The sequence below is a fragment of the Salvelinus fontinalis genome, chromosome 29 (assembly GCF_029448725.1).
Source record: "Salvelinus fontinalis isolate EN_2023a chromosome 29, ASM2944872v1, whole genome shotgun sequence".
In the NCBI taxonomy this organism is placed as follows: Eukaryota; Metazoa; Chordata; class Actinopteri; order Salmoniformes; family Salmonidae; genus Salvelinus; species Salvelinus fontinalis.
The window spans coordinates 45,621,287-45,639,391 of record NC_074693.1 but is presented as its reverse complement, the minus strand read 5'-3'; the positions used below and the strand labels follow the sequence as shown (position 1 = coordinate 45,639,391).

At 41.9% G+C, this 18,105-nt stretch overlaps 1 protein-coding gene across 2 annotated transcripts in view; it reads left to right on the top strand.

The window, feature by feature from the left end:
* Positions 1 to 11,344: 11,344 nt before the first annotated feature.
* The window catches only part of LOC129828035 (ecto-NOX disulfide-thiol exchanger 2-like), a 226,361-nt gene continuing 219,600 nt past the window's right edge, over positions 11,345 to 18,105 (top strand). The window contains exon 1 of one of the 2 annotated variants that reach the window (XM_055889449.1): positions 11,345 to 11,734. In XM_055889449.1, the coding sequence (XP_055745424.1) occupies positions 11,713 to 11,734 (22 nt within the window). In that variant the 5' untranslated portion in view covers positions 11,345 to 11,712. The remainder of the gene's footprint in view (positions 11,735 to 18,105) is intronic. The other variant, XM_055889448.1, reaches the window with a different exon arrangement.

Here is an 18,105-nt window from a genome sequence, read left to right as displayed (position 1 = left end):
TCTTTTGCTATCGTGGTTAGTTAATAGAAATACATAGTGTTTGCTGTAAAACATTAAAAAAAAATCAGAAATGATGGCTGGATTCACAAGATGTGTATCTTTCATTTCGTGTCTTGGACTTGTGATTTCATGATATTTATATGCTAGTATTTACTTGTGGCGCTATGCTAGGCTATGCTAGTCAGCTTTTTTACTGATGAGGATGCTCCCGGATCCGGGATTGTGACCAAGTAGAAGTTTTTAACCTAGCTTGTGAACAAAACAATGTTTGCGTTTCAACTGCTTGGGAAGAGAAGACACTGCTTCTACTAGTCAGACTCAATCTCACAGGCACAAATGCGACCCGAGTGACGTTCTCACGGTAGTCTAACGTAAATGTTTTGGAGGGCCTTCTGTCTCTTCATAGTGATATTTTTGAATCTCTTTGGCAGTGTTTTAAATAAGTTTTGTTTAGCTTCATAGCACAATATTCCTTATACACCGAGGATAATGTATCATGAAATGATGTTCAGGCAAAAGATTCTTATTAGGAAACAAATACTTGAATAGGCTATGATGCTCAGCAATTATTTGTTTTAGATAGCCATACCCTCTTAATTCTGGAGAAATCACAACATTCACGATCTGTTGTAGAAAGTAGCAGTTGCCAGTATTTATCATCATTCTGAACCAGATCACCAAATATCAATGGCATATTGCAGAGAAGACTCCAAGATTGGATAGCATTTAGGTCCAAAGCATTGCTTTCATCATCCAATTTGACTGCAGGTGAACGATTCCTTCTTTCTGTGTAACCATAGTTAAATCACTATATTCTATCAAAAGTGTATTTGGCGGTCACAAAGTTAACTTGTTATAGTGTGTACAAGCTGTGCAACTCATCCATAATATCAACAGTGAAGTTGTCAACTGTGTTAAAGTACTGCAGAGAGTTTAATCAACAAGAATGTTTCACACCGAAAACATAATTTGACTGTGTAGTTCACAGAACACGGTTTGATAATCCCCCTTCTCAGTGAGGCAAAAACATTAATACCGGGCAATAAATGATTCTACTGTCACAACTTCCACCAAAGGTGGCTCCTTTTCCTGTTCGGGCGGCGCTCGGCGGTCGTCGGTCTACTAGCTGCCACCGATCCTTTTTCCTTTGGTTATGTCTGTTTTGTGTTTCACCTGGTTTCATTTTGGTTAATTAGGGGGGGTATTTATCTTGACATTTCCTTTGGGTTTTTGTGAGGGATTATTTTTGTTTGACTATCAGTTAGTTTGGGTTGCGTTTGTTAGTTCATGCTTAACAGGTGGTTTTTCCCTGGACTGTCTGAGTAGGGTTTCGTGGCTACTGCTGTAGTCCGGTGTCCTGTTATTTTTGAGCTGGTTAATAAAACGCCCTTTTCTTCGGAACTTGTTTCTCCTGCACCTGACTCCACACCCACATCTCCTTGGGGAGATCTGACATCTACAAAACCAAAAAGAGGCAATGTATAACAAGATTATCACCAGTAACTTGGACGATACTGCCATGAACACGACCATTAAACACAGAAACTTAAATTCACTCAGTTTCAAGCACTTTCAGTGTGGCATCAAATGCAATGCACAATATAAAATCGGTGAACATATCGGAATCGGACAAAACTAGCTAAAAATGCCAACATCGGTATCGGCCCAATGTCTAGTTTAACGCCGATGTGCAAAACCGATGTCAAAGCTGACGTGCATACCTATATAACGTAGGTACATGACATAATGACGCCACGTAAAATTGTGCGCTACACGTGCAACACAGCATTCCTAACCTTGCCCACAATGTCTGCTGTGTGGATCGAGCAGTCAACAAGTCGAGCAGTCATTTGAAAGTAAGAACATTTCAGCGAGACAACTCAAAAGGTGAAATCCGTTAACGCCAAGATAATGGAATTCATTGCCCTTGACAGTCAACCGTTCTCTGTCGTGGGTGATGTTGGCTTTCGCAACTGGTCGAGCACTGGTACACACTAACGTTACCAAGTACGCTATTTTTCAGATGTTGTTCTACCGGAGTTACAAAGTAATAGCATCACCGATATTAGCTTCATGACATACTATGGAATGCCGTTTGGGTCTTTGGGTGTCAAAAAAGATACGTAAAATAACCACTATTTGACATGTTAAATACAGTAAGCTTTTAATTTGATACATCAAATAACAGTTATATTATAGAAAGCTGTGTGTTCTGAATTTGCACATGCAAGCCAAGCGCCACCACTACTACCAGTAGCACTGTCAAAGCTGAAGAAAAAAAGTCTGCAAACAAGCAAACACCGGCCACGAACAACGTGTTTACAATACCGCTTTGGTAATAAAGCATTTTTTGTTCGACCGCAACTTCTGGGGTAGCTAGCTAGTTTTAGCTTGGTATCTAGCTAGCACCAATACAACCAGCCTGAAAACAATGACCAGTAGAAACTGCAGTCATTTTCATTATTGTTAGCAATGATTTAGGAATCCTTGTGAGTAAGTATTAGCTAGGTAGCCACTTGTCGTTCGCTTAATGAAATTGAACTTCAGTTCATGAAAATAAATAGCTAGCCAGCTCTTTAACCCTGTTGCCCTAAGCTAATGTTATAAGTAGCCAGCTGGCTTCATCTGGTTCGACCGGACCGGACGATGTGTTGTGAAGCTAGCCACAATAAGGATTAGGCACAATAGTGGAAGTTGCGGTTTGCCTTCAAAATAAAAGTACCTCGTTGAAAGATGCAGATGGTTACAATTGGTGGAATCATGCCATATTTAGACTACATGATGTTAAACAAGGTTGGAATGGGAAGCAATGAAATGGGGTATCAGTCTACTCAGTGACACCCACAGAACACAACTGGGTAGAGTTTAAGCAAATATTAGATTTGTAGCTCTTACCGCGGGACTGTGAAATCACCTCCCCAGTCAGCCTATTGTGTATATTGACATTCATATTGCACTGTACAGCTTTATTTAAGGATTGGGGATCAATGAAATGGGTTATCAGTCTACTCAATACCCAACATATTTTTTTTACCAACGTCCCCCTCATGTTTGTTCTCAGACTCCAAAACATCCACGCAGTATTGTTTTTCCTCGCAAATTGTGTTCAATACACATAGGTTGACAATAAATGTGGTTCAATTCAGTTGTTTCAGAGTCCCGCAATAGGAGCTACGACGCTAATGTTCTCCGGGTGTCACTGAGTAGACTGATACCCCATGTCATTGATCCACAATCCATAGGTAAGGCTGTACAGTGAAATAAGTATGCCCCCAATGCAATTCTAAAGTATAACACATCCAGTGTGATTTTAGTGGCCTTTTATTTCCCCCAGCATAAGGTGCACCTGTGTAATGATCGTGCTGTTTAAATCGGGCTTCTTGATATGCCACACCTGTCAGATGGATGGATTATCTTGGCAAAGGAGAAATTCTCACTAACAGGAATGTAAACTAACTTGTGCACAACATTTGAGAGAAATAAGCTTTTTGTGTGTTATTACCTGTCACTTCCGAGTTGACACACACACAACTATTTCATGCTATACCTCTAACAGAGAGGAATTGGCTACAAAATAAAATAAATAATGCATATGAAGTGAAAAATATGGCCACCCTAAATCCAAATGGGTGAAGTTCCCATTTAACATTAGGATGGCTGTGAAACTCAATCATGAAACCACATTGACTCAAGAGAAACAGAAAAAAATCTCTTTAACTGAGAAATTATTATTTTATAACTACAGAGGTAAAAGACAATTACATTTGAATGTACAACTTCAAAGTTTACCTTCATTCAAGAGGTCACTCAGCTTCAGGTCAGTGAGTTTGACATTTTTGTACACCCTTCAACTTCACTTTGATCAGCATGTTTGGATCTGAGAAGAGAAAGAAAGATACATTGATTCAATATTCAAACAAGTCAAGTTCTGTTGATGAGTTTTGGAAGATAGGCTAACATTAACATGTAATCCATAGGCTAACATGAACATGTAATCCATAACCACAACTGTATGAGATGAACAAAATTCCAAAACGGATTTGTGATTCACAAATTGGCCTCCAGCCAACTTCACTCAAACAGACAAATTAGTTCAGTACTGTGAACTAATTAAATTTACAAGAATAACTAAAATAGTCAAAACAACTCATTTCAAATAAATCAGCAATGAGGGTCCATTTATGTGACCTTGTTTCAAAACTCCATCCCTGGCAGAATCCATCAAACCCCCTTTTAGGAGTTAGCCTAGGTCTACCATTAATTTAAATGCTTTGATTCTCGTTGGTGAATTGACTAATGTTTATGTTAGGCTATTACCACCCTACTGTATGACTATAGAAAGTGGACGGATTAAGAACGGATTCATTAACATAGCTAGGCAACAAACCTTTAAGTCTAACTACTTTATATGAAGGACAGCGGAACAGTTCTGCCAATGTCTGTTTCCATCCATGCAGCAACAAGTACTGATCTACCGCAACATTGTCAACAAAAGCAGTGGAGAGCTGCCAACGCGGAGCAATACGGTAACTCAACTACGAGGGTGAGGCTATTTTGGGACATGGCTCCCATTTCCATCCAATTGATAACGAACGCTGACCGCATTCCGTACAAATGTGCACAACCGTGACATTCAAACGAGGCTGCAAAGAAAACAAATGGGACTGTAGCGTCTGTGTTGACATCAACATCTGGGGTGTGAACTACGTTTCTATTCAAGCGTTGATTGACATGGTAGTGGCTCTATAGTATTGGAGAAAAGTTGCAAAAAAACGGACCCCTTCGACGCTGTACGTTACATCGTGACGTGTCATGGCGTAACGTACAGCACGCATAAAGCACCTAATTCTGTCTTACAGCCTCTCTCCACCAGGTGCACCGTTTAAAAACAAGAAAGGGACAGGGTAAGGGGGGATACCTAGTCATTTTTTGCGTCATCACTGCAAGCTATCATGACTCTCAAAAGCCGCTATTTACTTCTGAAGATCACTTTAGCACCGCCCTAAAAACCTGATTAAAATTCAACACCAACCTTCAAATAGGTATGTAATGACACATTATACAAACTCTTTAGTTTTTTATTTACATTTTAGAGGCGATAAGGTGATATGTTGGACAGATTGAGTGAAAAAAGCCATTTCCGCACACAACGTCTCTCCTTCTCACGCAATAGGTTTTGCTTCCCCACCCGCCATTTTTAGAAAGACACGACGGAGCTCATTGCCTTCTTGAATCATGCAGAGATGGGCATCATGAAGGGTTCGTCATTGATTTTGTTGGAAAGGGGAGAAATTGTGCTTTACAATGGTATTGATATTACAGTTGATCTGGAAGTATTACGTTTTTTGGGGCGCTCAAATAAGGTCAATTGTACAGACCAGCGCGATGTACAAAAGTGAGTTAGTTCACGTTACTGTTATGGCTTTCTCTTCAAACGCGACAGCCACCAACGGCTGTTACAACACCCCCATCAAAGTCCTAACTTACTGGCTAGTGACTTAGCTACCTTTTGTCGGACAATGAAATGCAAGCAATGTACACTTTGTCACAGCCCCTCACTGAATGACTAGTTAACATTGTAAATTAACAACAAAATTTAGCAGACAAATTACCTAAGAAAGACAGCCACAGAAACTGAAATTACAAAGAAAATGGCCACATCATGCATGGGAAAACTCACCCTGATGTTGCGTTAGCTATCAAGCCAGTCACTGACTTGAAATTATTGCAGAAATAATTAAAGTAACTAGCTAGCCAATGCTATTATGCAAGTTCTATATAATTACTCACCTTTGTTGTCACGTCCTGACCAGAGAGCTTTTTATTCTCTATGTTGGTTAGGTCAGGGTGTGACTAGGGCGGGTCATCTAGGTGATTATATTTCTATGTTGTCCTGGTATGGTTCCCAATCAGAGGCAGCTGTTTATCATTGTCTCTGATTTGGGAATCATATTTAGGCAGCCATTTCCCCTTTGGGCTTTGTGGGATCTTGTCTAGGTTGCCTGCGAGCACTACATTGAGTTTCACGTTTCGTTTTACGCTTTGTTTTTTCTTTGAGTTTCTCTTCCAAATAAAGAGGATGGAAACATACCACGCTGCATCTTGGTCCACTCCTTATAACGAGCGTGACATTTATCAGATTAGTCCACCACATAAAAGGAGCTGGAATGTATATAACAAACAATGGCATTAGCACAAGGTATTCTTGGCTAGTTAGCTAACTTGGTAAATAAAGCATAGAAACTGATGGGTAGTCATCTTCAGCGAGCTGCGCTAGATAGCTGTTGCCACCACATGCAGCACGCTTTAAACAAGGTGGGAGCTGGCAAAATTCACCAGCTCAAAATAAACTCAAACTCAAAATAAATTACAAATTAAATGTAAGCAGCATTAGCTTGACTAGCTAATAATTTCCCACAGACATCATTGGTCTAGAAAGCTAAAAAATATATATTGCCAGATAACTATAAGAGCTAGTCTTGCTTGCGATTTTAAAATACAAATACAATCAAATGCATCTGACAATTAAATATGAAGTACATTTTAAAAGGAATAGCACTAAATTAAAAAGGCACTTTTGTTTGAAAATGCAGTAAGATTTGATAAAAATAAAACATAATTTTACAACTTATGGGACTGTGAAGCAACACAAACATAAGCACAGACACATGCGTACATGCTTCTTCTATGAGGTTGCAATTTGTTGCATTACCGCCACCTACTAGACTGGAGTACAACTCCCTTATACTATACTTGAATTATTATTTTTTTTAAATATACTAAATAAATGCCCTACCTGTCACGGTTGTCGTAAGAAACGGACCAAGGCGCAGCATGTTGAGTTCCACATACTTAAAGTAAACCTTCTTCAACAAAACAAATAACAAGCAACAAAACGTGACTACGTTGTTCAACAAGCACAAAACCAAACAATATCCCACAAACACAAGTGGGACAAATGGCTACCTAAATATGATCCCCAATTAGAGGCAACGATTACCAACTGCCTTTAATTGGGAACCATACAAAACACCAACATAGAAATATTGAACTAGAACACCCGCTAGTCACGCCCTGACCTACTACACCATAGAGAACCAAGGGCTCTCTATGGTCAGGGCGTGACAGTACCCCCCCAAAGTTCCGGACTCTGGCCGCAAAACCTAAAACCAAATGGGGAGGTTAGAGGGGTTACTAGTGTCGGTGGCGGCTCCGGTGCGGGTCGCCGCCCCCGCCCAGACCCCGGATCCAGCCATGGCGCCGGGCTGAGCGCAGTGCCTGGACTGGGCATCGACACAGAGGAAGGCTCCGGGCCATTGAGCGGGACTGGATGCCGTGCCTTGACTGGGCACCGGCGCAAGAAGCTCCGGGCCGTGACACCGGCGGAGGAAGCTCCGGGCCGTTGACCGTCACTGGAAGCTCCGGGCCGTTGACCGTCACTGGAAGCTCCGGGCCGTGGAGGCGCACTGGAGGCCTAGTGCGTGGAGCCGGTACAGGTGGCACCGGACTGTTGACATGCACTTCAGGGCGAGTGCGAGGAGCTGGCATAGGACGTACCGGACTAGGGAGGCGCACTGGAGGCCTGGTGCGTGGAGCCGGCACATGGTGACACACACTTCAGGGCGAGTGCGAGGAGCTGGCACAGGACATACCGGGCTGGGGAGGCGTACTGGTGGCCTGATGCGTGGAGCCGGCACAGATGGCACCGGACTGATGACACGTTCTTCAGCACGCCTACGTTGCAGCCTACTCCTCACCAACATCATTCTCCGATATCCCTCCTCACATTGCTCCATCGACTCCCAGGCGGGCTCTGGCTCTCTCCTTGGGTCGACCAACCACTTCTCTATTGCCTCCCTGACAGTCTCTGGCTCTTCCCTCTGCTCAGCCGCCAGCTCCATGTAACCCCCCCCCCCCCCCACAAAAAAACTATCTTGGGGTTTCTGTGGCCGCTGTCCTTCCATGCTCCTTTGCGACTCCCGCCAAGGAAGGGTCTTGTGTCCTCCCGTGTCCAAAACTCCTTTACCTCGTGCACACGCTGCTTGATCCTCTTTTGGTAGGATATTCTGTCACGGTTGCTGTAAGAAACGGACCAAGGCGCAGCGTGTTGAGTTCCACATATTTAATTAAAGTGAACCTTCTTCGACAAAACAAATAACAAGCAACAAAACGTGACTACGTTGTTCAACAAGCACAAAACCAAACAATATCCCACAAACACAAGTGGGACAAATGGCTACCTAAATATGATCCCCAATTAGAGGCAACGATTACCAGCTGCCTCTAATTGGGAACCATACAAAACACCAACATAGAAATATTGAACTAGAACACCTCTAGTCACGGCTCTCTATGGTCAGGGCGTGACACTACCATCTAATACTATACTCACTCATTTCAAAATTATATCAAATAAAATTAACACCACCCTGCTCCACTAATTAAATATATTTATTCCTACCTCATGCCATCCCCCTGATAGGATGGGACATCACCACTTAATACATCCTGTAACTCTTCTGATGTCATGTCCTGAACACCCAAATACCTCTCTGCAGCTGCCACCAGAACCTCCATTTTCTGACACTTCCAATCCATTCCTGCAGTACAATTAATAACTATTGCTATAAATGCTAAAAATCCAATCTTACTTACTGAAACGTATTTCACTTTTTGGCCTATCCCTCTGTACTGGTATATCTCTCACCACTCCTCCCCCTTAACCCATCTTCCTCTACTTTCGTCACTGCCTCAGCATATGACAACTTCTGCTCTACTCTAACCCAGGAAACCTCAACCTGCCTCTCTCGCAATGGACATTTCTGATCCCCAGTTCCATGTGCACCCCTACAATTAACACATTCCGCTACTTTCCCCAATACTACACATTCCTTTGTCTCATGCTCTTCTGCAAATTTCTCACACCTTGGACCCTTCCTCCTACACACTGCTGCCACATGCCCATAAGCTTGACACCTGTAACATCTTAAGTTATTCGGCAAATACGCTCGTACAAGATAACTTATAGTTGAAGTCGGAAGTTTACATACACTTAGGTTGGAATCACTGAAACTAGGTTTTCAACCACTCTTGTTAACAAAAATGTCTTGTTAACAAATTATAATTTTGGTGCATGACACAAGTAATTTTTCAAACAATTGTTTACAGACAGATTATTTCACTTATAATTTCACTGTATCACAATTCCAGTGGGTAAGAAGTTTACATACACTATGTTGACTGTGCATTTAAACAACTTGGAAAATTCCAGAAAATGATGTCATGGCTTTAGAAGCTTCTGGTAGGCTAATTGACATAATTTGAGTCATTTCGAGGTGTACCTGTGGATGTATTTCAAGGCCTACCTTCAAACTCAGTGGCTCTTTGCTTGACATCATAGGAAAATCAAAAAAAATCAGCCAAGACCTCAGAAAAAAATTGTAGACCTCCACAAGTCTGGTTCATCCTTGGGAGCAATTTTCAAACACCTGAAGGTACCACGTTCATCTGTACAAACAATAGTGCGCAAGTATAAACCCTATGGGACCACGCAGCCGTCACAGCGCTCAGGAAGGAGACACTTTCTGTCTCCTAGAGATGAACGTAGTTTGGTGCGAAAAGTGCAAATCAATCAGAGAAAAACAGCAAAGGACTTTGTGAAGATGCTGGAGGAAACAGGTACAAAAGTATCTATATCAACAGTAAAACGAGTCCTATATTGACATAATCTGAAAGGCCGCTCAGCAAGGAAGAAGCTCAAAAACCTCCATAAAAACGCCAAACTATGTTTTGCAACTGCACATGGGGGCAAATATCAAACTGTTTGTCCTCTGGCCATAATGACCATCATTATGTTTGGAGGAAAAAGGGGGGCGCATGCAAGCGCCCCATCCCAAGAACACCATCCCAACCATGAAACACCGGGGTGGCAGCATCATGTTGTGGGGATGCTTTGTTGCAGGAGGGACTGGTGCACTTGTCAAAATAGATGGCATCATGAGGGTGCACTTGTCAAAATAGATGGCATCATGAGGAAGGAAAATGATGTGGATATATTGAAGCAACATCTCAAGATATCAGTCAGGAAGTTAAAGCTTGGTCGCAAATGGGTCTTCCAAATGGACAATGACCCCAAGCAAACTTCCAAAGTTTTGGCAAAATGGCTTAAGGACAAGGTATTGGAGTGGCCATCACAAAACCCTGACCTCAATCCCATAAAAAATGTGTGGGCAGAACTGAAATAGTGTGTGTGAGCAAGGAGGCCTACAAACCTTGACTCAGTTACACCAGCTCTGTCAGGAGGAATGGGCAAAAATTCACCCAACTTATTGTGGGAAGCTTATGGAAGGCAACCCGAAACGTTTGACCCAAGTTGAACAAGGCAATGCTACCAAATACTAATTGTGTGTATGTAAACTTCTGACCCACTGGGAATGTGATGAAAGAAATAAAAGCTGAAATAAATCATTCTCTCTACTATTATTCTGACATTTCACACTCTTAAAATAAAGTGGTGATCCTAACTGACCTAAGACAGGGAATTTTTACTCTGATTAAATATCAGAAATTGTGAAAAACTGAGTTTAAATGTATTTGGCGAAGGTGTATGTAAATTTCCGACTTCAACTCTATATGTCCTAACTTCATGCATATACACACGAAAACATACGCACCGTGTACACATGTATTTTCTATTGTAGATATGTGGTAGTGGTGGAGTAGGGGCATGAGGGCACGCAGTGTGTTGTGAAATCTGTGAATGTACTGTAATGTTTTAGATATTATGTAACAGCCTTCATTTTGCTGGACCCCAGGAAGAGTAGCTGCTGTCTTGGTAGCAACTGATGGAGATCCATAATAAATACAAATTTCATCGATGAGCAAGGAAACCTTGAAGGCATCAAATAAAATTGGTGGGCGGAGTTATGATGTTTCTTACACAAATTAGAGTAAAAAATTACACCTAGCATCCAACTACAGTAATCAACTCCTACACTAGGGGTCGTTTGACACTTGCATGTTGTCCCATCAAATCTTAGGGTGTCAATCACTTTTGACACTGCATATTTAACACTGGTGATTTTACGGTGAATGCTCATCCGTTTTTTTGTGTTTTGTTGGTGTAATTTGGAAAAGTATTTTTGGGCTGGTAAAATATCTGAGTGGCTGATGGACCAAAAAGTTAATTTTAGGCCCTGATCACAACACCTACGCCATAATGAAAATGCATCCATTTGCAAATATACATTTTTACAATGTAATACTCAGGGTTAGGCCCCAACAACAAAACCTATCCATATCAGAACCTATGATGATTTTTCAGTGGCCCTGCAGAGTCCCTTTCACTGGTTTGCGGACACGACAAAGTGTGTCAGCTGTGGGTAATCGGGACTGACACATTCTTGAGCAAATCACTGAATCCCGTTGCAACTCTTGAGTACTACTTACTACCTTGCACGTCGCGACTGGCTGGCTATACTTTATTCACTTGTAAACATCGGCTACATTTATTCGGGCATGTGGTTCATGTGAGCGCGAGGCTTCTCGAGCTGCAAGACCCTCCTTCATTCTCGCACCGCAGCCCAGTCTGCCCAACCCAGCAGACTGAAGAACAAATTCCCTTTCTCTCAATCCAACGGATTTATACTCTTTACATTCGCGTACAGTAGGCGACGAGCGCTCACCATCCTCTGCTGTACGGGACTGTGGACAATGTTTCTCTTGCAGTATAGAGGTAAGGTCTAAGTTGTATTGATTTTGTTCCAGTATTACATTAAGCTACCTCGTGTCTGTTCTGCTCTCATTATGTACTAGGCTATGTCTGGAGCGTTTTACCGACTTCTGTATTTATGGCTGTATTCTCAATACGAATGAATGAATGCACGTTGTTTTAGACTCATTTCGAGGTCGACTTGATTACAGCAGGTACACTATATTACTGACAGAAACAACATGTGAAAATCTCAACGACACTGACCGACACTGACCAAACCGATGTGTCCGCGTCACTTGTCTTTTATTCACAGATATATGTAGATTGAATAGTGTAACCATTATTGTACAATGACTATTGATATCCTTCAGCATATGTTTTACAATGCATTTGAGTACAGTTGACAAGCGTCCTCCCAAACGCTTTATTATCTTTGGAACTTTTCTGAAATATAATACGGGGTGACCTTTATGTGCTCAGTCCCGTTATTGTTTTGCCTAATACTATGTTTTCTTATTTCAGTAGTTAATGAACATGTCTGCTTTTTAAATCTTGTAAATAATGTCACCACTAGCTAACTGAAAATGTGATATTTGGAGAATATTGATGCCATTGCGCACAATGTAGTCGAATCCACTACCTTGTGCGTGCTATTATGACATTTTCGTCATGAAATCCAATTTGGTAGCTATTTCACCTGATCTGTCACAAAAAATGGAATGTTCCCCTGTTCTCAGATATGGGGTGTATGGCTTTCATTAAGGAAATTGGCTCACATCGTGTATGAGTAGCTTTGCAGTCTGGCCTTTCATATCTTCACAAATTTACCTGTGATACATAATGGCTCTGAGTAAATTGACATTTTCTCACAGTCACATTACCAGGCAGCATATTGAGACTTCAAATTAACCTGCTTTACTCCTGCACTCTGACTCTGCTGCTCTCATCTTTTTTGGTATTTTATTTTAACCACCAATTTTGTGGTATCCAATTGGTAGTTAAAATCTTTTCCCATCGCTGCATCTCCCATATGGACTCCGGACTCCGGAGAGACAAAGGTCGAGAACCACCGCACTGCCCGCTTAACCCAAAAGCCAGCTGCACCAATGTGTTGGAGGAAATGGCGTACACCCACCACAGGAGTCGCTAGAGCGCGATGGCACAAGAACATCCCTGCCGAACAAAACCTCCCCTAACCTGGACAACACTGGGCCAATTGTGCGCCGCCCCATGGGTCTTCTGCTCAGGTGCCGGCAGCAACAGAGCCTGGACTCGAACCAGGATCTCTAGTGGCTAACAGCACCTTAGACCACTGCGCCACTCGGGAGGCCTTGCTCTCATCTTTTTAGTGTCTGCTATTTCTGACCATGGAGAATTGGCCCCCAAATCAGAGATGAGTGTTAAGCCTACAGTATGAATTATTAAAAGGCAACACAGCTATGTATTTTCTGTAGGGGAAAGTAGTGGACTTATACTGTGCATTAGGTATGAGGTTATCCCCCCTCCCCCCCCAAGTCATTGGCTTAACATGAAATAAGCAATATTTTGTTGCTCTGTGCCATACTATTTTTCAGCTATTGCAGGGGACATCAACCTTTCCTTGCCCAGGAATCCCCGCCCAGGCAATAGGCGACCCAGGGACCCCCATTATGTTAGAAAAACCAGTGAATGATAATGGCAAGGACAAGTATTTTAAAATTAATAGATTTGGTAAATAGTTTTTCATTATTTTGACCTCCCCACATGATATACTGAACAAAAATAAACGCCTACATGCAACAATTTCAAGATTTTACTGAGTTACAGTTCATATAAGAAAATCAACTGAAATAAATTCATTAGGCCCTAATCTTTTTATTTATTTTTATTTCACCTTTATTTAACCAGGTAGGCTAGTTGAGAACAAGTTCTCATTTGCAACTGCGACCTGGCCAAGATTAAGCATAGCAGTGTGAACAGACAACAACACAGAGTTACACATGGAGTAAACAATAAACAAGTCAAAAACATGGTAGAAAAAAGAGAATCTATATACAATGTGTGCAAAAGGCATGAGGTAGGCAATAAATCGAATAATTACAATTTAGCAGATTAACACTGGAGTGATAAATCATCAGATGATCATGTGCAAGAAGAGATACTGGTGTGCAGAAAAGTAAATAAATAAAAGCAGTATGGGGGTGAGGTAGGTAAATTGGGTGGGTAGTTTACAGATGGACTATGTACAGCTGCAGCGATCGGTTAGCTGCTCGGATAACAGATTTTTAAAGTTGTTGAGGGAGATAAAAGTCTCCAATTTCAGAGATTTTTGCAATTCGTTCCAGTCGCAGGCAGCAGAGAACTGGAAGGAAAGGCGTCCAAATGAGGTTTTGGCTTTAGGGATGATCAGTGAGATACACCTGCTGGAGCGCGTGCTACGGGTGGGTGTAGCCATCGTGACCAGTGAACTGAGATAAGGCGGCACTTTACCTAGCATAGCCTTGTATATGACCTGGAGCCAGTGGGTCTGACGACGAACATGTAGCGAGGGCCAGCCGACTAGGGCATACAGGTCGCAGTGGTGGGTCGTATAAGGTGCTTTAGTAACAAAACGGATGGCACTGTGATAAACTGCATCCAGTTTGCTGAGTAGAGTATTGGAAGCTATTTTGTAGATGACATCGCCGAAGTCGAGGATCGGTAGGATAGTCAGTTTTACTAGGGTAAGTTTGGCGGCGTGAGTGAAGGAGGCTTTGTTGCGGAATAGAAAGCCGACTCTAGATTTGATTTTGGATTGGAGATGTTTGATATGAGTCTGGAAGGAGAGTTTGTAGTCTAGCCAGACACCTAGGTACTTATAGATGTCCACATATTCTAGGTCGGAACCGTCCAGGGTGGTGATGCTAGTCGGGCGTGCGGGTGCAGGCAGCGAACGGTTGAAAAGCATGCATTTGGTTTTACTAGCGTTTAAGAGCAGTTGGAGGCCACGGAAGGAGTGTTGTATGGCATTGAAGCTCGTTTGGAGGTTAGATAGCACAGTGTCCAGGGAAGGGCCGGAAGTATACAGAATGGTGTCGTCTGCGTAGAGGTGGATCAGGGAATCGCCCGCAGCAAGAGCAACATCATTGATGTATACAATCTACAGATTTCACATAACTGGGCAGGGGTACACCCACTGGGGAGCCAGGCCCAGCCAATCATAATGAGTTTTTCCCCAACTAAAGGGCTTTATTACAGACAGAAATACTCCTCAGTTTCATCAGCTGTCCGGTTGGCTGGTCTCAGACGATCCTGCAGGTGAAAAAGACGGATTTGGAGGTCCTTGTCTGGCTTGGTTACAAGTTGTCTGCGGTTTTTAGTCTGATTGGACCTACTGGCTAAATTCTGTAAAACGACTGAGGGAGCTTGTGGTAAAGAAATTAACATACAATTCTCTATCAACAGCTCTGGTGGACATTCCTGCCATCAGCATGCCAGTTGCACACTCCCTCAACTTGAGACATCTGTGGCATTGTGTTGTTCCTTTTTAGAGTGCCTTTTATTGTCCCCAGCACAAGGTGCACCTGTGTAATGATCATGCTGTTTAAATCGGCCTTCTTGATATGCCACACCTGTCAGATGGATGAATTATCTGGCAAAGGAGAAATTCTCACTAACAGGAATGTAAACTAATTTGTGCACAAAATTGAGAAATATTTTTTTTCGTGCGTATTTGACTGTCACTTCCGAGTCGACACACACACACACACACACACACACACACACACACACACACACACACACACACACACACACACACACACACACACACACACACACACACACACACACACACACACACACACACACACACACACACACCTATTTCATGCCACACCTCTAACAGAGGAATATGCTACAAAATATATTTGGCTCAAATGTATTTTGTCAGGATTCCTCTCATCCCTCCTATAGCATTCGAGCTCTAGCTAGTGGTCCTTCTTAGCAGTCTTTTATTTTGTATTTTTTGTGCTATCGTATGTCACTGTGCTTTATCGGTACTTTATCTTGATAGGAGAAATGTTGACTCTAACACAGCCTATTCGCTAGAAAGGTAACTTCAAACTAGGGCTGTGATGTTTATAGAATTTTGGGTAAAGATTGTCATGCAAAAGCTTTGAGTCATCTTGGGGATATCAGTATCAGCTTTGCACATCTGGATTTGGGGATTTTCTCCCATTCTTCCTTTCAGATTTTCTCAAGCTCTGTTAATGGGGAGCGGAGGTGAACAGCAATCTTCAAGTCTTTGCCACTAGAGGTGGCCCAACCGCTAGAGGACTTTCACATTCTTGTTCTGAAGATTTTCCAGGCGTGCTTTGCTGAATGCTTGTCATTATCCTGTTGGTACATAAATCTTCGCCTCAGTCGAAGGTCTTTTGAAGCAAGTTCAAATGACCTGAAGCAGGTTCCCCATCAAGGATTTGCCTGTATTTGGCTCCATTCATTGTTCCCTCTATCCTTACCAGTCTCCCAGTCCCTGCCGCTGAAAAGCATCCACATAGTGTGATATGCCACCACCATTCTTCACGGTAGAGATGGTGTTAGACGGGTGATGAGCTGGGATGCTGAAAGGGCTGTTGCATGAGTCATGACCCCAGTCAAATTTCACATGACTGTTGAATCACTGTAATCTCCTCTTATGCAGTACCCAACTCGCTAATGACCGTCAGGTCGCTAATGGCGTGGTACTCTGCTCTATTGTCCTTCTAACCACTCTGACATCAATGCAAATGAAATCAAAAATCACATCAAACGCTTATCAAAAAAAAAAAAAAATCACATCAAACACTTATCAAAACAGTATCATGCTTTTAAAACTTACCTCACTGTGATGATCAATTTGAAAAAAGAAGTTAAACAGGTTGAAATGGAGTGGAAAACAGTCATTGTGGATCTTGTTTCAATGCCAAAAAAACTAAATTAAAATAATGATTTTGCCTTTATACAATACATAGCCTACCGCATATTATGCACGGCAGAAAAACATACATAAAAAAACAGATTTAAGATGACTTTGGTATAATTTGTTTCGCCTATACTCTACAACTTAACAAATTCTAGTAATCGTCTTTGAGTGTGGGCTGTATTATTATGTATACTGCATGGACAACTATCTGTTACACTCCAAATGTATTATCCATTCATTTGGGAGTAAATGTATAGGCCTAGGTGATGCTGTTGGTTCATTGATTGTTCAGGAGGCCTTACAGTTTATATTTATATATTTTCATAATTATTAAATAGGCTGAGACGTTTACCTTTTATCTACAAAATATCTCACCAATGTGCATTTCCATCTCCTCTCTCTCCTTCATTCCTTTCTCAAGCGTGCAGAGATTGAATTATCTATCTATCTGTTTTGTTGTGAAAACATGTTACCATCAATGTTTCCGAACAGATTACACTTAGTTTCTCAAATGAAGCACTGCAGGAACAGTGTTGGAGAGCCCATGGCATACAGAGTTTGGGTGGAATATCACCTGTTGAGCAGTGAGAGGCTAAAATGCTCCTCAAACAAGTGGTTGATGCGTGAAGTGAAACAAGTGCTCTTATAAGCCCAGACATTTTTATATGCAATCCGGTGTGAAAGCGCAGTTTTGATTGTTGCAACTAAAAAGAAGAGGATCCCAGCTGCTACTATATTTATTTGTCATCTGCTCCGCTGTAAAGCCGGAGTAGCCTTCCATGCATGATTTAAGAACAAACTGTGAGAAAGCGGCCTCCATTCGCTATTCGAGTGCATATACGGATGATACAGTTGAAGTCGGAAGTTTACATACACCTTAGCCAAATACATTTTAAACTCCGTTTTTCACAATTCCTGAAATTTAATCCTTGTAAAAAATGTCCTGTATTAGGTCAGTTAGGTTCACCGCTTTATTTTAAGAATGTGAAATGTCAGAATAATAGTAGAGAGAATGATTTATTTCAGCTTTTATTTCTTTCATCACATTCCCAGTGGGTCAGAAGTTTACGTACACTCAATTAGTATTTGGCAGCATTGCCTTTAAATTGTTTAACTTGGGTCAAACATTTTGGGTAGCCTTCCACAAGCTTCCCGCGATAAGTTGGGTGAATTTTTGCCCATTCCTCCTGACAGAGCTGGTGTAACTGAGTCAGGTTTGTAGGCCTCCTTGCCCACAAACGTTTTTTTCAGTTCTGCCCACAAATTTTCTATAGGGTTGAGGTCAGGGCTTTGTGATGGCCACTCCAATACCTTAACTTTGTTGTCCTTGGAACATTGTCCATTTGGAGGACCCATTTGCGACCAAGATTTAACTTCCTGACTGATGTCTTGAGATGTTGCTTCATTATATCCACATAATTTTCCCGCCTCATGATGCCATCTATTTTGTGAAGTGCACCAGGCCCTC